This window comes from Erithacus rubecula (assembly GCF_903797595.1).
Source record: "Erithacus rubecula genome assembly, chromosome: 6".
In the NCBI taxonomy this organism is placed as follows: domain Eukaryota; kingdom Metazoa; phylum Chordata; class Aves; order Passeriformes; family Muscicapidae; genus Erithacus; species Erithacus rubecula.
The window spans coordinates 46169937-46191911 of NC_136688.1; the positions used below are offsets into that span (position 1 = coordinate 46169937).

General features: G+C 41.9%; 1 protein-coding gene and 1 long non-coding RNA gene across 2 annotated transcripts; one reads left to right on the forward strand and one right to left on the reverse strand.

Annotated features, from left to right (window-relative positions):
• The first annotated feature begins 9701 nt into the window (after positions 1–9701).
• LOC306803225 lies at positions 9702–12951 on the forward strand. Its single transcript, XR_013774582.1, has 2 exons — positions 9702–11607; positions 12284–12951. It is a non-coding gene; the product is annotated as an uncharacterized lncRNA (long non-coding RNA).
• LOC306803224 (alpha-1-antitrypsin-like) lies at positions 12731–15478 on the reverse strand. Its single transcript, XM_079308359.1, has 4 exons — positions 14837–15478; positions 13920–14190; positions 13244–13391; positions 12731–13086 (listed from the first exon to the last, which is right to left on the reverse strand). Exons 1-4 carry the CDS (start codon positions 15462–15464, stop codon positions 12877–12879), a joined length of 1257 nt encoding a protein of 418 aa, XP_079164485.1. The 5' UTR covers positions 15465–15478; the 3' UTR covers positions 12731–12876.
• Between the last annotated feature and the right edge of the window lie 6497 nt (positions 15479–21975).

The window sequence follows — 21975 nt, forward strand, 5'->3', positions numbered from 1 at the left end:
AAGAGCTCAGAGCAGAAGCCTAGAGAGCTCCAGGAGTTAGGTGCCTAAGAGCACCTGGGGGTCAGAAAGAACCCCACACCAGATACCACATCTGGTGCCCAGTGGCTGTAGCCACACTTGGGACTATCCTTTGGCAGGACTCAAGAGGATCTCCCTGGTGGGAATGCAGCTCCTGGGGGTCAGTTGTCTCGTGCTGGTCAGTGTGGTGATCAGTCTGAGCCAGGCTGTGGACACTGAGGTGAAGCACAGCCACCAGCAGGCACAGGGGGAGCATGGCCTTCGTCATTCTTCACAGATACTGTGTGCACAAAGAGCAAAAGGTCTTGGATGATGGAGGATGCCTGTATTGATATCTCATCTTTTATTTCTGCTTGCTACTGCCTTCAAGTGGAAATCACTGTTATCTCCTGACCTCCTCCTTTGCTACAGAAGTGGATTTTTAAAAAAAAAAATCCTTCTGAGTTTACCTGTAATTTCTATCCATTGCTGCCTATTTCAGTTCTACTTTACTCTAGCTACAAAAGTTCCTTGTTAGTGGGGAAAGAAACATGTGAGTATTAAAGAAAAATGAGTCCAAGCGAGAGAAAAAGTATATATTTTTTTGATGGCATTTTTTTTCTTTTAACACATTAGAAGCATTCTGATTAATTTGTTTGTGCTTACCTCTTAAGACCTCCTAGGATTATTATGTTATTAGGGTTTGAATTAGGTTTTTGTTAAATAACAGTGCTACACTGCTATAGCAAAGGAAAATATTATGAGATTGCAGAATTCAAAAGTGCTAATTTCTTTTATTCCTGGCTCATTTTACCATACAAAGTGGTTAATCATAAGAGCTGGTAAAATTTTTCTGCTTCAATACTTGAGTAAATTAGAATGTGCTTGTCTGTTTTAAATGGCCACTCATGTGTCACTTGTCTTCCAGATGGGCTCCTTCTTGTGTATATCCCACATCTGGCTAGGGGAAGGTGAGACCATTAGTGTGAACTTGACCTCTCCTGTCTTTCCAAGCCTCTTTTCAGCAGGAAAGTATCCTCTTGTAAGGTAAATATGCCTAAGGCCAGAGTAGTGCTCAGCAGCAAGATTAGATCAGGGCATCTTGGATATTTGTACTGACTGTGACCCCTTCTTGTTTACTTTCTCTTTTAACAGATACACCAAGAACATGCTGGGATGATTTGTGGTATTTAAGACGCTCAACCTGTCAGAAAACAACTAAGAGCTATTCCCATTAAAAAATATGGTACCAGTGAGTAGAAAAGCTCAAAACATCCTTCACCAAATGTCCTACTTGAAACAGAAGAGCTTCAGGCAGAAGATCAAAAGCTGTCTGCTTGCCCCCAGTCAATGGTAAAGGCACTCAAAGACAGGGGTTCAGCAGAACAGATGAGATGTTTATTGGGATTTTCTCCACCCTGAGACAGCACTCTGACCTCTAAGGTGTGGGTAAAAAGGAACCAGCTTGTATTTCTGCAGCTTTCCTCTGGGTGATGTGGTTAAACTGGAATTTACAGAGGACATTAGCATAGCAAAATCAGTTTGTGAATTGTGTCTGGGCCATCTTAATGTAAGCAAAACATTTATTCATTCACTTCAGTTTTGGTTATTTGAGTGTAAGTTTAGGGAAAATTAGTAATAATTAAAAAATATTGTCAGTTGAGAAGTAAGAATACCTCTGTTATTGAATCGTATTTGTTCTAGATGTTTTTGAGCTATTTGGGATGAATATTCAGAGCATTGTTATACTCTGTCAAGCTGCTATAATGAATCCCCAGAATTTGCTTAAAGGGCTGAGTGATGAAGTGACACTTCCTCCCTCCTCTATTCCCTCGCTCTGTTTGCCTCAGTACACAGAACAGTTCTAGAGAGCATCAGCCTTCAGACACTCACATTCTTACACTTTCAGCTCAGTTTCAGACACATATGATTCTTCCAAAGATGTGCTAAGATGTGCTAAGCATGTGTTTTGGGGTTAGCACAGGCCAAGGGACATTTCCAGTAAGTAGATGGGATAACTTGCAGGGTCAGAGTTAAGCAACGTGGATATGTCCTGTGATGAGCCAGTTGACCTCATGGTTAGAGAACAGATCTTAAAGCACTTTATTTACCAGCATATATGTAAACTTTGCAGATAGGATTAGTCTAAATGTTTGTCTTTTTTCCCTTCCATGTATTCTTATTCACAGAATCACAGAATAATGAGGTTGGAAGAGACCTCTAAGATCATCAAGTCCAACCTATATCCTAACACCTCAACTCAGAGTCTAGACTATAGCACCAAGTCCATGTCCAGCCTTTTCTTAAACACATCCAGAGATGGTGATTCCACCACCTCTCTGGAAAGAGCGTTCCAGTACTTTATTATTCTTTTGGTGAAAATTTTTTTCCTAACATCCAACTTATACCTTCCCTGATGTAGCTTGAGACTGTGTCCTCTGGTTCTGTCAGTTGCTTCCCGTGGAAGAGACTGACCCCCACCTGTCTACAGCCTCCCTTCAGGAGCTGTAGAGAGTAATAAGGTCACCTCTAAGCTTCCTCTTCTCCAGGCTAAACAACCCTAGCTCCTTCAAATATTCCTCATAAGGCTTGTGTTCCAAGCTCTTCACCAGCCTTGTTGCCCTCCCTGGACACGTTCAAGCATCTCAACATCCTTCCTAAACTGAGGGCCCCAGAACTGGACACAGCACTCAAGATATGGTCACACCAGTGCCAAGTGCAGGGGAAGAATGACCTCCCTGCTCCTGCTGGCCACACAATTCCTAATGCAGGCCAGGATGCCGTTGGCCTTCTTGGCCACCAAGGCACATTGCTGGCACATATTCAGCTGGCTGTCAACCAGCACCCCCAGCTCCCTTTCCATCTGCACACTATCCAGCCACACTGTCCCCAGCTTGTAACCTTGTAGGGAATTTTTGTGGCCAAAATGCAGAACTCGGCACTTAGACTTATTAAACTTCATGCTGTTGGCCTTGGTATGGGTCCAGGGAAAGATGGCTATGTCTAGCTCTGAATAAACATGTTAACTTAAAAGGGACTGAGAATGAAGAAGAGGTATAGTATGCGGCTTGTTGGCTGAAAGATAAAGTCTGGAATGAGAATATTAAAATATGTGAGATGTTGAAAGAGAATAAAGAAGTAGAGGCAGAGCACGCTGGGAAATGGGATCCATTAGAATGCCTTCCCCTCCTACCCCTCCAGTAGCCCAGCTCTGTCCTCCTGTACCTCACCACCCAGATCCCCCAGTTTCACCCATCCCTCAGCCCTTTCCTCCTCCTTCTTCTGTACTTCAACCCCTTCCTTGCTATCCCCCAGTTCTCCCTTTATCACCTCTGCTGTCCATCATACCCCAAGTTACCCCAGAAGATAAACATGCAGTAAAGACACCCAAGGTGAACGAGAGAATACAGGAAGTCAGTCATGTTGAATGCATGGCGATCGAGGGTGAAGGAAAAACAGAAAAAAACCCTCAAAAAGCCATGGTTACAACACTAGATATCAGGCTGGGAGAAGCACACAAGGAGAGGAAAGGACAGGGAATTTATTCCCACTGAGGGAGGTTCTGATGGGAGGTGTCCAAGGAGGCACAGGATTTTTGAATGCCCCTTTAACAGCCTTGGAACTGTGAATTTTAAGAAAGAGTTCAAAAGTTTGTTAGAAGATCCAGTGGGAATAGCTAATGAGGTTCATCAATTTTTAGGCTGGAGTATATATATATCTGGGAAGAACTCAATTCACTATTAGGAATCCTTTTTGCCCAGAAGAAGTGCAATTAATGCGGACTGCTGGAATGAGAATATGTGAGAGAGAGAAAGGCTTGGTCCCCCACGGGAGGAAAAGATGCCCCTAAATCAACTGAATTGGAGTCCGAATGATGAGACTGACAGAAGAAATATGAGAGATTATAGATCTTTAATGGTAAAAGGAATTACAGAAGCAGTGCCCCAAACCAGTAATGCAAAATTGGCTTTCGATAGCCAACAAGAAAAAGATGAAACCCCAAGTTCTTGATCGGCTAAACTTAAGAGAAATTTTCAGTTATATTCAAGTGTGGACCCCAAGAGCATGGAGGGGCAAGTGTTGGTCAAAGTTCAGTTTGTCATAAGATCATGGAATGACATAAGGAGGAAATTTGAGAAAACGGAATATTGGCAAGAAAACAGGTTAAATGAGTTGTTGAGAGAAGCACAGAAGGTATACCTGAGGAGGGAGGAGGAAAAGATGAAATCAAAAGCCAGAATAATGGTGGCAATAGGTCGAGAAAGTAGGGATGAGGAAAGAGGAGAGCAAAAAGGAGAAAATGGAGGAAGAGGGAAAAGACCACAGAGGACTCCTAGAGAATCCTTTGATGGAGAGTGTTTTTACTGTAAGAAAGAGGGGACTAGAAGAGGGATTGTCCAAAATGGAAACAGGGTTTGAGAGTGTATAAAGAAACTGAAATGGTGAGGCTGACGATTAGGGATGTCAGGGGCTCTATCCCCTGGGAAGAGTATCTGATGAAGAAGCAATAGAGCCCTTGATAACTTTGGAAGTTGGACCCCAGGGGGAGGAGTTTGAGTTTTTAGCAGACACTGGAGCGGATAGATCATGTGTATTAACATTTCCAAAAGTCTGCCAATCAAGTAAACGCACCTGCAGAGTGAAAGGTGTTAGTAATGAACCATTTGATGCACCAGTGATAGAGAAAGTCACTGTGAAAGTGAATTTTAGAGAAACATGTGTGGATTTACTGTATATACTGTGGGCAGATCATAACTTATTAGGCTGGGACCTGCAAGTGAAACTAGGAATGGTACCTAAAGGGAAGAAAATGATTGCAAAGCTGCTAGTGTTGAGAGTGGAAGATGAGAAAAGGATTGATAACAGAGTGTGGGCAGAAGGGGGAGGGCGGAGCCTATTGGAAATACCCCTATTGAAATCAAAATGAAGCCAGGAATTCCCTCGATTAGAATAAAACAGTACCTTATTTTGGCTGAGGGTAAACAAGGTTTGAGACCAGTAATAAGGGACTTAATAAGAGGTGGGATTCTGGAATCATGCATGTCACCACACAACACTCCTATACTGCTGGTCAAGAAATCTGATGGTAGCTACCGGCTGGTTCAAGATCTCAGAGAGGTCGATAAACAGACAATTACCATGGATCAAGTTGTGGCTAACCCATACACTTTTTTAAGCAGGATACCAGCAAAACACGCCTGGTTCAGTGCCATAGATTTGAAAGATGCTTTCTAGTCTTGTCCATTGACAAAGGAAAGTAGGAACTGGTTTGCCTTTGAGTGGGAGGATGAGACTATAGGAAGAAAGCAGCAACTCAGATGGACTCGCCACAAGAATTTACTGAATCCCCCAATTTATTTGGACAGGCCCTAGAGGAATGTTAAAACAAGTCCAGCCTGACGGGGAAGTTCAAATCTTGCAATATGTGGATGATTTGTTAGTATCTGGAAAGAAGGAACAGGTACCAGAAACAACAGTAAAGCTACTGAATTTCCTGGGAGAAAAGGGTTTGAAAGTATCAAAAAAGAAGTTGCAATTTGTTGAACCTGAAGTAGAATACTTGGGCCATCTAATCGGGTGCAGGTATAAGAAACTAAAAGCCACTCAAATTCAGGGAATACTTCCATTGCTGGCTCCGAAGACAAAAAGGGATGTACAGAAATCATTAGGACTGGTTGGATATTGGAAATTTTGGATAGACTGACATACTAAATTAGTGATGTTTCTGTACGATAAATTGGCAAGGGAAGAGCCTTTTGATTGGAAGATGGAAGATGAGGAGCAGTTTGAAAAATTGAAAGAAAAGTGATGAGAAGCCACTGTTTTAAGTTTACCAGATCTGGATAAGCCATTTGAACTATTTGTTAACGCGGAAGAAGGGATTACATATGGTGTGCTGACCCAAAAATGGTGCCAAGTGAGAAAACCATGGCTTATTTGTCAAAGCTGTTAGACCCAGTAGTTAAGACCCAGTAGTTAGGGGTTGGCCAACATGTTTGTAGTAGGTGGTAGCTACTGTAACATTAATGGAGGAGGCGTACAAACTAACATTTGGGAGGAAGACAAAGTATACGTTCCTCACGATCTCAAGATCATCTTGAGTAAAAAAGCTAGTCAGTGGATAATAGACAGCAGACTGCTAAAATATGAACTGATATTAACTAACCTTGACAATCCGGAATTGGCCACAACAAAGACCCAAAACCCAGCCCAATTTTTGTATGGAGAGCCTGAAGGAGATTTGGAACACTGGTGTCTAGAAGTAATTGATTTACAAACAAAAGTAACACCAGATTTGTATGATCAGCCTTTGCCAGAAGGGGAAATACTGTTTGTGTGGTTCATCGAGGATAGTAGAGGGAAAAAGAGCATCAGGATATGCAGTGGTAGATGGGAAAGATATGGCAGTGGTTAAAAAAGGGAAACTACCGGCCAAGTGGTCTGCCCAATGTTGTGAAATGTTTGTTTTATTGAAGGGTCTACAACAGTTAAAATATTGGAAAGGTGCCATCTATACGGATTCAAAGTATGCTTATGGGGTAGTACATACATTTGGCAAAATCTGGGAAGAAAGTATTTGTTAACTCAAAAGGAAAAACCCTAATTCATGAAAGTCTAATAAAAGAAGTATTAGAAGCCCTAAAAGACCCAGTGAAAATTGCAGTAGTCCATGTTAAAGCTCACCAAACCAAGACCTCAGTAGAGGCATTGGGGAATAACCTAGTGGACAGGATGGCTAAGAAGGCAGCATTAGAGGGAGAAGAAAGGATTTTACAGCTGAAAGACCTTGGAGGGGAGAAAAGAGGGAATGAGGAAGTCCCGGTTTTCAGTGAGTTTGAGGAGAAAGAATTACATAAAATAGGTGGCATTAAGAATGAAAATGGAGAGTGGGTATTACTTAATGGAAGACAAATAGTTTGCAAGGTGCTGGCCAAAAAAATCATAGAGAGTATAGATGCTTCAACACACTGGGGAACACAGGCCCTTTGTGATCACTTCTTACGGACTTATGCACGAATTAGAACTTTTGAAATTGCTCGGACTGTTACAAGGGGATGTATAATTTGCCAAAAAGTAAAGATAATGAGATAAAAGGTACCATCAGGTGGGAGGGAGCTGGTCTGGAGACCTTTTCAGAATATCCAAATTGATTTCACAGAACTCTTTCAGGTTCAGAAGTTCAAATACCTGTTAGTTATTGTGGACCACCTGACCCACTGGATTGAGGCATTTCTAACTGTAAGAGAAACAGCTGAGGTGGTGAGTAAGATATTACTAGAACAAATTGTGCCAAGATGTGGAATTGTTAATACCATAGACTCAGATCGAGGCCTCCACTTCACAGCAAAAGTTTTACATAATTGAAACTTCAGGTATCGCGTGGAAACTCCACACTCTGCAGTGACCCCAGAGCTCAGGGAAAGTAGAAAGGATGAACCAAACCTTGAAGACAGCCCTCACAAAATTGATGAAGGAAACAAAAATGAGTTGGTTGAGATGTCTTCCACTAGTGTTGCTAAGGATACGGACGAGACCCAGGGCAGATGTGGGACTATCCCCATATGAAATGATGTTTGGTTTGCTGTTCTTGATGGCTATGGATCATATTGGGACCTTGAGGAAGAGGAATTAAATATAAAAAGGTACATTTGCACTGTTGCACACACTTTAGAAAACTTAAGGGAAAAAGGATATCTTTCTCCGAGCACTCTGATTGATTTTTAAATCCATCCATTTCGACCAGGGGATTGGGTTCTAATTAAAGTCTGGAAGGAACAACCACTCGTTCCACGTTGGGAGGGTCCCTTTCAAGTATTACCAACTGCAGAGACTGCAGTAAGGGCACAGGAACAAGGATGGACTCAGGCCACAAGGGTAAAAGGACCAGTACCTGCTCCCATTGAATGGGCAGTGACTAACCAAACTGATCTAAAATTAACCCTGTGGCAGCAATCTAAAAAAGAGTGATGAATTCCTGGAAGTTAAAATTGTTCTTCAAGTTGTCTGCTATAATTATTGTTAAAGTTAAAAAAAAAAAGTTAATGGTTATTTAATGTTGGCAACTATAATAGGGATTAATTACTGGTATTTTTTCTACAGATTCTGAGGATTCCCAGAAATAGATCACTCTCCACATATTTAGTAATCAGGCCCTAAAGTGAAGATACAAGCCGATACAAATACAAGGACGAAAAGCAAGTCACCGCAAGGAAACACAGTGTCTGGTAAGGACAGGGTTGCAGGGGGCAAGACTGGATCAGGCTACACTCGTGAGACTGTACCTGAAAGAGGACGGGAGCCACAAAGAATGTCTCCTGTACCAGACCCCTGTGGATGCTGATGCTCTTTCTAATGAGTGCTCAGGGAAATCAAACCAATCCCTGTGGAGAGTTATTGTCCTTTATATGTGGGAGACTCTCGAAGTGCTGTCTTGAGAATACATACCAATCTGAGTCCTGATTGTACTGACATTATTTTTACATTTAAAAACTTGTATAGAAGATGGCAAAACATATTGGCTTCTCAAAAACGTAGGGAATTTTAAGCAGAAACTGGTTGGAGAATGCCCTATGAGGGAAAAATGGATGTGTAGTGAAAAAATCCAACAAGTGATACATGGAAAAAAAGGAGTTTACGAACCAGATATCATTAAAGAAAAAGAAATGAGAGGGGTAATCAAGAAGAAGACAAGGGCTATCTTGAGTGGTAAAAACCTATTCATAGACCTAGTTGAAGGCATAAGTAATGAATTTAGTGTAACTAACTGCTGGATTTGTGGGGACACTAGAATGGCTGAAATTTGGCTGTGGGAGGGGACAGCATTGAATTCACAGGAGACATTAAAATTCCTGAAAAAAGAAAAGCAGGAAATAACTATGTAATCTGAGAAGGATAAAAGGGATAATGAAGAAGTATGGATCTTGAGGTTGGAAGTGATTGGGAAAGAATGCTTATGGAGAAGAGGTCCACAACACCAGACCTAAGTGAAATGGTATGAAGCTCCCTGGAACAATTAAGTGGTGAGAAATTGAAAAAATCTTGAAAGTACAAGTCCATCTAAAAAAGGAAATCCTGGGAAGAGTGAAAGAAACTTAGGAAAAATACCAGGTGCTTAAGGAAGTTCTATGAAAGTCTTGTAAAAACTGAATGAGTTGATGTGGGCTTAGGCCTGCTCAAAGTTTTAGAGGGGGGAATTGTTATAAATCAGTGAATGTTCCTAGGTGGAATTGAAAATTGTTAATTAATGGAATTGTAACCTGTTAATTAGTTGTTGTGGGTAAGTTGTTAATGGGTTGTTGGGGGCGGGTTATAATAATGATGAACTGTTGGGATAAAAATGCTGCAATGTGGGTGTGTGTCCACTGTGGGAAGGGCTGGAAGGTGCTCAGTTGGCTGTTCGGTTGGAACTTGCTAGAGGGTCACATCATGGAGTGACCACACCAACTCAAACTGCAATTGGACAAGGAGCCAACTTATCAACCTCTGACCAAGGAAATCAAGGGCATTGGCCTTCTCCACAGTCTTGTGGAACTCCTTTAATGCATAGACCTGAGATCCCCAGATGCATCTCCTTCCTTGAAAGGCAGTTGCAAAAGTGATACTTTAGTAAACTGGAAGACACTTCTACCCTACAAAAAGAGAGGCTTGAAGAGACCTAGAGCAGGAAAAGAATCCAACATAATAAGCTGTTGTAGTACATATATGATCTTATGTTAGCCAAGGGCAAATCATGGTGGTCTCTTTTCAGACTTTTTCTGATTTGGTGGCTATTTATGGTTCTTTTTTCAATAGGTGCATTTCAGACAAATCGAGAGAGTTAACAGTAACTTTGAAGTGCAATTTGTTGCTTTTCAAATATGACAACTTGCTGCCTACAACATTCCTATTGCTTCTCAAAAGCTTTAATTTTGCTAAATGTCAGGCCAGACAGTTTGGGAATACAGAACAAAAGCACTGCTCAATAATCTCCATCCCCACTTAGGGCTGAATGTGGGGAGTTTTAGGTTAATTCTCCTGTGACTTCAGCTACAGTGCTGCTGTCTCTAAAACACTTCAGAAATGCATTTTGCCTCAGGTGGGGCCTTGACACCAAAAGCATCAGAGACAGATGATTAATGAAGGAACAGGCAGACCTCTGGTAAAATCTGTACAAAATGGAGGTCAAACATTGCAAAGTTATTGCAGTTTCGTGTTATCCCTCATTGTGCATCCTGTATGCCCAATACTCCAGTATGGTAGGGGTAGATGATTTTTTTTTGGTTAACAAGGGAAGTCATGAAGGATCAAATGCATATCTTTGAGATTTTAATCAGTTGTCTGTAGGGGCTGTGCTGCTGGAGGATGAGGTGAGGCTGGTTATCCTGATAACACTGGGCCACAGCACATGGGCAGCCCACTCGTGTGCTGGCTCCAGGTTTTCTCTCCCTTGGGTGGGTATGTCTGAAAGATGGGGGCATTAGTTGAAGTGTGGCCAATGGTTCCTTGTGCTCTTCAGAGAGATTTTACTCTCCCTCTTCTCTTCTTTCCATGCTGCTCCTGAAAATACGAAGTTTCTCAGACTGTTGGTGTTATCTTGGCTCAGGGTGATATGTTTTCCTCTTGGTAGAATTTCAGTTTCAGCCAGAGCTGATTCAGGGTATGTACAGCTGGATCAGTGCTGCCTTTGGTTTTAAGGTAGACTTTGTGAACATTTTTAAAGCTTTCACTTTTTCTGTTAAATCATCATGTTCTTGCTGTACTCCCTCTAGCTCCAGCATGGAGCTAAAATAACTGAGCAAATCAGCTCAACACTCCTGTTCTCTTCCAGCTCTTTGAGCTTCTTTCCAAAATCTAGGTTTCCAATAAGGTCTTTGAACTTAACTGCTAATTTGAGAGATCACTGGTCTGCCGTTTTAAAACTTTTTTCATTTTTTAATTGTTCTTAATTTCAGTTCCAAGGAAGTTACCAAAGCATGACTGGGAACTATCCTCTCAGCTGCAATAATTTTTCCACCCTCAAAAAACTGCATTTAACCCATTAGACATCAAGTGAACTTGCATTGTTTTCCATAAGAAAACCTCACTATTGTGATAATAGGATAATGAAGAATTTTTACAAAGGTTTCTATTTCAGTTAACTAATACTTATTAGGAAACAACAAAATTGGGGTTTTTCCTGGACTGTATTAGACAGGAATAAATGACTCAGATTTTCCATGGAGCATTGCTGGTTTTCTTTCTATAAAATCTGGAGATGGAGGATAAAAAGGGATGATTATAGAGAAAATATTTTGCATTAAGCAAGTCTAGGTCTGTGTGAATAGGTTGGCTGGAGGCTGGGGTTTTTCTCCTGTAGGACTGCGGGAAGGTCTGTGCTTGCTCACAGGAAAGGCTTTATTGTCTCCCACTGCAAAAAAAGCACACTATGGTTTTCTGTCCACCACATGACCTGCCAGGGCTCTCCCAAACCAAACCACATTGCAGAAGCATTTAGCAGCTCTGACCCAGCCTAGCCAGAAGCTAAAGCCCTCCAGGAGTGTCAGGGATCCCCAGGCACCCTCAGTGGACTCTGATTCCAGCTCCTCCTGAGGAGGAGGGCAGAGCTGAGGCTGGAAACCCAGGGAAGAAGCAGTGGCCTGAGCTGTGCTGAGCTGTGCTGAGCTGTGCTGAGCTGTGTGAGCTGAGCTGAGCTGTGCTGTGCTGTGCTGAGCTGTGCTGAGCTGAGCTGTGCTGAGCTGAGCTGAGCTGAGCTGTGCTGAGCTGTGCTGAGCTGAGCTGTGCTGAGCTGAGCTGAGCTGTGTGAGCTGAGCTGAGCTGAGCTGAGCTGTGCTGAGCTGAGCTGTGCTGAGCTGAGCTGAGCTGTGCTGAGCTGTGCTGAGCTGAGCTGAGCTGTGCTGAGCTGTGCTGAGCTGTGCTGAGCTGAGCTGAGCTGAGCTGGGCTGAGCTGGGCTGTGCTGAGCTGTGTGAGCTGAGCTGAGCTGTGCTGGGCTGAGCTGAGCTGAGCTGAGCTGTGCTGAGCTGTGCTGAGCTGAGCTGAGCTGAGCTGAGCTGTGCTGAGCTGAGCTGAGCTGAGCTGAGCTGAGCTGTGCTGGGCTGTGCTGAGCTGAGCTGAGCTGTGCTGAGCTGTGCTGAGCTGTGCTGTGCTGAGCTGTGCTGTGCTGAGCTGAGCTGTGCTGAGCTGTGCTGAGCTGAGCTGAGCTGTGCTGTGCTGTGCTGAGCTGTGCTGAGCTGAGCTGAGCTGAGCTGAGCTGTGCTGGGCTGTGCTGAGCTGTGCTGAGCTGTGTGAGCTGAGCTGTGCTGAGCTGAGCTGTGCTGAGCTGAGCTGAGCTGTGCTGAGGCTCAGCTCAGGCTGTGTTGGAGAAATGCCCTCCAGCTGCTGGTGCTGAGAGGACACTGAAGGAGCTCCTGACAGTTCATTGGCACTATCAGAGTGTTCTGCCCATCCATTAAATGGGGTTACCCATTGTGAACCCCAGCTGAGGACTGGGTTCTGTGTCCCTGGTGCTGGCAGAGGGGGCTGCAGGGGAGGGGGCTGCTCTCTCTGTGAGGACAGGTTGGGGCTGTCCTGTGCTGGACATGACCAGTTCCCACAGGAAGTTTCTCAGCTAAGAGTAGGAAGTTGTATCTGCATACAAAAAACCCTGACACCATGATAACTACACAGAAAAAGTGTATCTGTTGAAGATCCCATGGCTGCCTATTGGGCTGAGTAATTCTGTATAAACAGCCTACAATGTTTGTAACCAAATGCCCATTTTGAAGTAAGGAAGAACTTGACAGAAGATTTATTTATTTATTTATTTATTATGCATAAGATCAGTTCTAGTTCTACTTTGACGAGAATTTCCTGGGATGTGGACAAGCTCTCTTCTCTGCACTGGAGAGTATAAATGCTCTGGCCTAGTCTTCCTTGGCAAGTGGGTTCACAATTTTCCCCAGGAAGAGCAGGGCATCAGTGGTTTTGTCAATAATCATCATCAGGAAGGGTTTGTTGAAGGTGATATGAGGAGGAGGAGGAAAGGGCATGCTCAATGGCATTAATTCCATCTTGGTCACTGCAGCAGCCTCTGTGCCATTCTCTCTCACATCCACTGTGGCCTTGTGAATTGCCTGCAAGGAAAACACATTATAATCCAGGCACAGAAGAGAGAGAAGCGTCTGGGGAAAATTTGCTTGATTTAACACTGTGGTAAGGTAGTTCTTAAATTATTAATGTAGAAATGGAGCAGAAAAATCTCTTGATTACAATCCCTGCTTGCATACTTACTTTGGAAACCTTCAGAAGAAGATCTTTTGCCACTCCAGAGAGATCAGCCTCGTCACTGAACACCCTTGTCACACCCATTTTCACAAACAGGCTCTTAAGATCCAAGGAGCTGGAGACAGAGAATCTTGGAAGGTCCAAGTAGATATTTCTATTCAAAGAGAAAGAAAAATGTGAGTTGGTTATATCAAGATCCCTTGAAGCAAAATCTGTTGCAGGTATATATCCATCCCAAATGCTGATGGAGCTAAGGCTTGTCTTTCTAAGTGATAAAACTCATGTTAGAGGAGCAGACACTGAGGTACCTGTGTCAGCAGCCACAGTCTGATCCATGGTGCAGGGGTAGAGTGGTGGTTTATGAAAGTGACTACTATAAAGTCTAATCCAGACTGGAGGAAAAGAAATTGTATTTTCTTTTAAACTGGATTCCTCCTACTGAGGGCAGGTTCCTGAGGGGAATCTACCCATGTGCAGGATGCTGACAGCTGGGAGCTGTGACTGGGGGAGCTCAGAGGGTTCCCTTTGGTGAGAAATCCCATGACAGCTTGTCTGAGCTGAGTAGTGCTTGTTCCTCAGAGCTGTACCTGGCAACTCATCATGGTATCCCAAGCTTTACCTTTAGTGGATGAGTAGTTTTAGCCTGTTCAATATTTAAACAAAGCCACAATTAAAGAATTACCTTTTTTGAAATGATCTCAACCAGTCAGACACTGTTTCTTTTAGCAGAGCATCTTCCACCTGTTTCATTGACCCTTCATCAGGCAGAACAAAAAATGAAGTAACGTTTCCTTTGTATGGGATTTCTACTACCCAGCAAGACAACTTGTCATCCCTGTGCACATTGAAGTGCTTGTTTTGATGCATCATTTTGACCTTAACAGAATTCTTGGCATCCAAAAAGAAGTCATCATCTCTGGTGCTGAGATTACTGAAAGGTCTTTCCCAGGAGCCTTTAAAAAAAAAAGAAAAAAACATATAGGATTGGAAAAAAAAGGGACTAATAATGGCATGTCACATTTAATTGATGCTTAAAATAATATATTTGAACCATAGAGACAGCAACAAGCTTGTCTCATTTTAAGGATGCTTGTTCCCTGGCCACAGAAAGAAGTTTCACCTCTTTTCAATGATTTTAATAAAATCACATAAGAAAAGTTTAGGCTGAGGCTTGCAGTGGAAAAGAGATGAGTCTTTGCATGTTCTGATAATGGTAAATCTTTCACAGACTCCAACTATGCAAGCTTCAGGCATATTCCTTTCCTGCACATGTCATCTGTGTTTGACCATGTCCTGCCCAGCTAAACACCTGTGCCTTTCAACAAATGATCATAAATTCTGAATATTTTCAGCACTGAACTTGGCCTAAAATTTGTATGACACTGATCAGTACTTCTGCTGAGTCTTGTATTTTTCCATTATTTTTTAAATTTCTTATATAGAAAACTATTCTTCACAGCTGTCGTTCAAATATTTCCCTGTGTGATTTAAAAGTAGAAAGATGTGGTTTAAATTAGATGATAGGATGAGTGAAAGAAATGTGTTTCTTAGAACTTTGAGAGCTTTTTTGTATAGCTGCTACCCATGTCTGCCACTCACCTCTAAAGAAAATGTAGTTAAGGAGAACCATCACAGTATCCGGCTCAAGACTCTGGACTAAATCAACAAATTTGCCATGTGTTTTGGTTTCCACATACTTATTGATTTCCTTTATAGCTTCTGCAGGATTCTGGAAGTTGGTAGAAACAGCCTCAGCATAATAAAAATTTGTGACACGATCTGAAAAGTCTTGAAGCAATTCCACTTGTTTATCCAGGAACAGGGCATTGCCCATGCTCAGCTGGGCTTCTCGGTGAGGGTCATTCAGCAGCTGCAGGATGTGCTGGAATCCCTCGTGGATCTCCTGCTCCTCCATCCGTGTCAGGTTGAAGGCAAGGCCTTCGTGCAGCTCTCTGAGTGTGTTTGATCTGGCCCCCAGGCTGAGCATTGCAAAGGCAGTGGAGATGCTCAGAGGAGAGAAGAAAATGTTCTTGTCGCCCCGCTCATCTCTGATCTGCTTGTAAAGCTTGAATGCAAAGTCAGCATTGCTGGGAGCCAGCTTGACATAAGGCAAGTTTTCAGCATCAGCCTGGTTCTGGGCTTCTGGGGAGTGCTGTATTTGTTCCTGCTGAAGACCCTGGACTTGAAGTCCAAGAAGCAACAAACAGAAATACAATGCAGCCTTCATTGTCTTGAATAGTTCTGTTAGGAAAGAACAGAGCAACTTTTAGATCTCGAGAAGTTTTTCTTTACCGGATAAACAGATTTTTTATTCTAGATACTGATTTTCAGATGCCAGTCTCTAGTACTACTATTCTTTTTAGGAATACTCTTCCACTTGTCTTCTGGACAGTCTATTTCTTGTCAGTTCTCTTAGTTTGATTCCAAAGAGCATTGAAATAATAATGTGTTATCGCCAGGGAAGAATCAGCTTTTCTGAGGCATTATGTGTGAAATAGTTCTTGCTTCTGGCCAGGACGGCCTCAGTGCATTCCTGAGTGCCTTGGGTACATGCTGAATTCATGTTTTGGCACCCATCTCTCTGCTAAGTACCTGGCAGAGGAACCAGCTTTTGCTGATATGTTTCTGTGGTACCCATGGTCTTGATATGATTTTGGTTTTCAAGCACTGCAGAGATATTCTGTTATAGTAGTGTACAAAAGCCACCTAAATGCCCAGCCCTTAAATTTTTTTTATATTTCTGCCACTTATATAACAGCTCTGACTAGAGACCTTTGAAACTGAGGCAAAATTGAGAAAGTTTATTGACACTCTATACTGCACATAAGCTATCCATAAAGTTGCAAAGCTCAAGACTCAAGAGCTTAGAAATAGCTGCAGTGGAATCTGGCTTGCTGTGTACATTTAATTGGACTACTTTTCCTTCAACTGACATAAGCAAAGTCTACATAACCCCACAATCTCTCTTCTCTCCATTTGGGGAAAGAATTCTGCAACATTTATGGAGAAGAATGCTCTCCATATACATAGTAATTGTATCAAGACAGACATGACTGGCGCCAACACCAGTCTTTTATTAAAAATTTTCATGCCTTCTTTCAGTGAACTTCTCTCAGGAAACTCTGACTCTTTCACTCACAGGCAGCTCCACACAGCACTGACTCCTCTCCTCTCTGCAAGTTTCCCTCTTCTGCATGTCTGGCTAACTCCTGTCCCTTACCAGCCACATAACCCTGTCTGTCCCTCACACAGCATCTTATTACCTTATCTGTTCCTTGCACAACCACACGTCCCTTACCTGCACACAGCACAGCCAGCAGCCTCCATCCCAAGTTGCAGCACACTCCATCCCAAACTGCAACAGACTCTCAAGCTTCAACTCACTCTCAACTAGCTGACCCACTCTTTTATAATGATTTACCAGAATAAGAGTATTGGTCTAATAGTGATACTCAACTGTGATGGACAAAAGACTCTCTAACAATATAAATTTAGAAAGTGTGTGTTGATTCAGCACTGAGCAACAGTGTGAGGTAATCCTCTGATATGCACTGCTAAATTACAGGTGATCACAAAGTCTGTTTGTTGACAAAGGATTCAAACAAATACATATTCATAATAACAGCCCCTCCCATTCCCTGCTGCCTGTTGTAATCAGCTTGAATAGCTTTTAAGCATGTGTGATTGACTTCTTTTAATAAGTCTGGGGTCGTTTTTGTGGGGACGGATCTTAAAAGGAGGAAGTGAGGTGAGTCTTCTTTGCCCTGAACTCTTGACCATTGTCTATCAATGACAATACAAATGGTTTCTGGGGACAGTCCAATTTTTCAAAGAATGGGTTTCTGGTTGCATTGTCTGTTTCTTTGGATCTATTTACTAGTTTCGTATTTTCCCATTGCAAGCACAGCTGAGCAAACATAAGATGACAGCAATCAATTATTTAAGTTTCAGATAACTATCTCAAACCCGGTTTTTCTTCTAACTTCTAATTTTCCTTCTAACTTTTAATTGTTTTCAGGAAGGCCTATCTATGCATTTGCTTTTCAATTAATTGTACTAAATCACTAACTTTTAACTAAAACCCTAATTTTTCTTAGATTAGTGTTTCAATAACCCCCATCCTCATTGGGCAGGCATAGTTGTTTCCACTCCTCATTAACCAGTACAGCTTTAATTCATTAGGAAATATTGCCTCCTGCACTATCCTTACAAGCCATTCTCCTACACTTACAAACTATTCTCTTACATATATAGTGCCTCACCTAAATTATCTCAAAAGGCAGAAACTCAAACCCATGAAGCAAGCAGTGGCCCTCAGGGACATAGAGATGGACTGAATACTGTTCATTGCAGCTGTATAGCTGCTCTTCTGGAGAATGAGATTCTGTCCAGAATCTGCCTCAGGCTGTGTGTCTAATGCCAGGTTCAGCCCTTGTACCAGACTTATTCTGGGGAGTTGTTATTTCAGTTTTCCCTCTTTTCTGGATGTCCATTATGAAAAATAACCTGGAGATATAAGATCTTGAAGTGCTGAGTATGGCAGCTATGCTCAGCATGTCTACAATGCTTGGTATAAAGACTAACTCAAGAAAAAAAAGGCATTTTAGCACTTGATAACTCATTTTGTTCTGGAAAAACTCATTTCATAATTCCCCAAATCTGGCTTTAAGAGATACTGATTTCCAGGCCAGTTGACTGCAAGTATCCTGGTCTTTAGGTAAACTAGACAGAAATGGAGCTACTCTCATTAGCCCTGCATCAGCCTGGAATAGTTGGGACATTGAGATTCCAGCTAAATTTATTCCTCTGGGAGCAGAGACAAGGTTTTGTTCTTCATCTTGGTATTGGTTGTTGGGCATTCATTTTGGACCTCCTATCCCTGTCATCCTGTCACTATAGCTAGCAGCTGAATCACTGAATGAATTCTGCTTCAAACATTCAGAACACGCTTCCAGAAAGTAAAATAATTTCCAATTATTGTACAAAACAAATTAATCTCTCCAGTAAATAGCAGGGATGACACACAGCATACATTCAAAGACTTCTAAGAAGGCATAATGTGGTACTTACTGTGCTGGACTTTGCTTTCATGAGAAAGAACTCTTACAAGAGTGCTTCTTCCCTCTTATTCATTTGCTTCCTGGTCTGAAGATAATGTCCTCTGGTAAAGATTAACAGGGCAAACAAGGAATGTTTGCAAAGCAAAGATTGAGTAAACTATTTTTCCTGGATATCAAATATTTAAAGTCTTTTTCCCATCACACAGCCAGAATGATGCCAGCACCTAGGTCTCCAAAGAAAGAGAAAGACCTGGCACTTTGCTGCTCTTGGCTCAACCTAAACTGTAAGTAAAAGAGCTTTACCAATAACTGTGGTAAATGAGTTCCTGAAAACAGAACAGAACTAGAAAGCTAAGAAAAGGCCAAAAACATGGATGTCCCATCCCACTGAATTTCTGCACAGGATACCCTAATGCAACAATGCCATCTAATTGAGCACCCAAGGCAGCAGCAAGTTTGTTCAGGTGCAGCTCCATCCTGCCCTCAATGGCATTATTTGGTGGGCTCAGAACACTGGTTAGAGGCACCTTTGATGAGTATTTCAGAAATTACTAAAGTGAAAAACAAAGCATAGCATGCCTTGAAAAATGACCAAAATGAGAAAACAAATGGAAGAAGGAAATAGACAAACTTTTCCACAGCAAAATGTTAACTGGGGAGAAGAGAGAAGATGTTAACCCCTTGTGCCATCTATGCATAGGATAAGTATGAATTACATACATATCCTTTGTACCTTAAACTGGGATTCCCCTCAGAGGAACTGAAACAGGCACAATTTGGCTATTTAGAGGGTTATTTAAGGATGAGGTGCATGGCACTTATCCTAATTAGCAATGACTAATTATTTCCATTGCAGGTACATGATTTTGCCCCAGGTAAACTTACAACTTATCTACACATGGGAATCAACCATCACTGTTGTTGCTATGTAACTACACTCTCTTACAAGACAGTGGCAGGGTTGGTCAGAAAATAAGAATTTAGAGAGAGGGTTTTATTCATGATATGTGCCAGCACCCAGAAAGTTTATTGCAGTATTATGTAAAATGACCAAGTCTCAGGAGTAGTAAATATGCTGTTGCTTAACTCTAGCAAAGACAAGACATTTTTCTCAAGCCTAGGCCTGCCCTCCATAGATAGCATTAATCTTTCAGCCCAGTCCTAATGCTTGGCTAACCATCTGAAGGATGCCACTGTTTCTTGAGAAGAATTCCTGGAAAAGCTGCTGCAGTGATTCCTCTCCTTTCTCCCAGGAGATGCAGCAGCACTCAGCATGTCAGTGTAAAGTTGCTTCAGTCCCTGCTCACAACTCCCAGGCACCAGATCCTCTGATCCTGGCCCTAGTCTCTTCCTGGACAGAGTTAAGATCAGCAGTTTATAGCAGATCAACAACTATTATTTTCAAAGAATCAGCTTCCCAGCAATTCCAGACAGATGAGCATGGTTAATGAATCCATCAGTCATGCCCAGTCCTTTGGAAATCTCCCTTAGGTCATAGATGGCAGAAACAGAAACTCTTGGATAATATATGTTGCTTCTGTTGAAGGCAATGGAAAATGAGGCTGAGTCAGCATACATAGGTGTCACGTGCATGTCAGCCAGGTGGCAAGAATGTGAAAACACAGGGAGAGGAAAGCAGTTTGTTATTTCACTGCACATTCCTGTTGTTAAAAATGGCTGCATCCCCAGACCACAGGGAAATGCAAGGCCAAACTATAAATTTTGTGTAGTTTTGCAAAAGGAGAGCCATCCAGGGGAAGTGCACAGAAGGGAGTGTGGAGTTTCTGGAGGCTTTGAGACAAGTGGCTCCAGGAAGCAGTGGAGTCATATAAAGGACTGACAAACTTGTCCTGATAATGGTCTATAAGGAAGGAATGAAGGAATAATTTCATTGTCTCTCTCTCTCCCTACTCTGACAGTGACTCTGCTCAGCTATATGCAATGTGTCCTGTTCCTCCTGATAGGAGCAGTTTCATCCCATATCATTAACTTATTTCTGTTGCTGCTTGGTCATCAGATTATCATGTTGCAGTTGCTGCTTGGTCATCTGATTATTATATGCAGGCTTTGAAAGTTATGTTTGAGGGCTTTCCAAGGGAAAGAATTTCTGACTGTAAAACAAAAGTTCAGCAAGATGAATGTGTACATTGCATGATAAATTCTCATGCAACTGTTTCTTGATTCCCTATAAAGATCTGTCATTTAAGGTATGTCTGCAGAAGTTCATCTAAATTGACTTCTTGACATTTGTAGCTCCATTAAAATCTGGTGACTGGTATCACTGCAGAACTGGTGTAAGTAGAATAAAAATCATCTCCTTTCAGTAATTTTATCTTTTTCTCTAGAGGGCATCCCAAATACACTCTCCATGTCTTACAAATATTTCATCCGTTTCTCCTCAAATAATGAAAATGCTTTAAGCTCTCATTTCAAAAACCAGCATGACTAACAGAAATAAAAAAATATCTGAAGGCTAAGCAAAACTCTGTGACAGAACTGGGAATAGAAACTTGACCTTTCCTACTTTGTCTCCAGCTTCTTTCACCAATGCAATAGGAATCTTTGCATTGAATTTTCATATAAACTCATAGTCTGCTAGAAGAAAGCTGTATAAACAGAACCAAATAGTCTATTTACTCCTTCTGTGTTATATCTCAGAAGAAAATAAAGTCCTTTTACTATCACATGTGATTCTTTTTCTCATAACACATATTTTACCTCAGACAATAATTTCATCAGTGTTCAGAAAATAGTATTTCATATTCTCTACTTTGTCCATACATAATTTCCTAGTATTGAATGAAAAAGTGTTTCCAAGAGCATACAAACATTTAAGGCCTGATGTGGATTCCATTGGAGTCAATCAGCCAGCATTGCAATGTTCAATATGGGTAATCTGTCACTGACAGCTCATCTCAGATTTTCCTGATGTATTTTCCATTAAGATCCCAGCTGAAGATAGTAGAGCTGTAGACATACCTGACACTTCCAAAGCTCATCAAAATTAGTTGTTAGAAGTTTTAGAAAAAGCACTTCAAATAAAACAGGGCCAAAAATATGTAATAGTAGGCAGAATTCAAGACCAAAATTTTCCTCTCAAAATGTATCTTATCTAGGATTTATTTTTTCAAAGATGCATCAAACTCAAGTAGTTAAGACTACAGACCAAAACCATGAATTAATGACAATGGTACAAGAACTTAGAGATGGCATGTGCAACTCCCAGAATTAAAACAAATGACAGAAAATGAAAAATATTGTGTCCTCCTGAGTGCCAGTGAGGTTAAAGCCTATCCCTTCCAGCACCTGAGCCTGACTGGAGACTCCAGAGACCAGGGAGAGCTGAGCAAAGCAGTAGAGAAGCCGACCAGGGAGAAGAAAACACTCTTGCCAGGTTTTTGAGCAGTCAGTTGCCTGTAAAACTGTAAGGAGGAGTCCAAGTTTCTGAGGACTATCCACTGGCAGCACCCAAAGGGATTCTATTGAGGGCCTCCTGTTCCTATGGGGCTTTGTTTTCTTACTCTGCTTGTGGCCACTGAGCTGTTAACAGTTAAGGACAATGGCTCACATGCAGCAAAGGAGCATTTCATGCAGTCATGGATAAAGAAAAATAAAATTTTAGATTAATCCATCTGGCCCTTTGAGAACTTCTACAGTTATTACTTTATCAAGTTATAG

Bases quoted from the DNA above. Each gene is read 5' to 3' on its own strand.
- LOC306803224 (XM_079308359.1), bottom strand. From the start codon at position 15,464: ATGAAGGCTGCATTGTATTTCTGTTTGTTGCTTCTTGGACTTCAAGTC. The intron at 13,392-13,919 runs GTAATTCTTTAA...CTCTTTGAATAG, and splicing joins TTGAGATCATTTCAAAAAAG to AAATATCTACTTGGACCTTC. The intron at 13,087-13,243 runs GTAAGTATGCAA...TTTTCCTTGCAG, and splicing joins TTCTTCTGAAGGTTTCCAAA to GCAATTCACAAGGCCACAGT.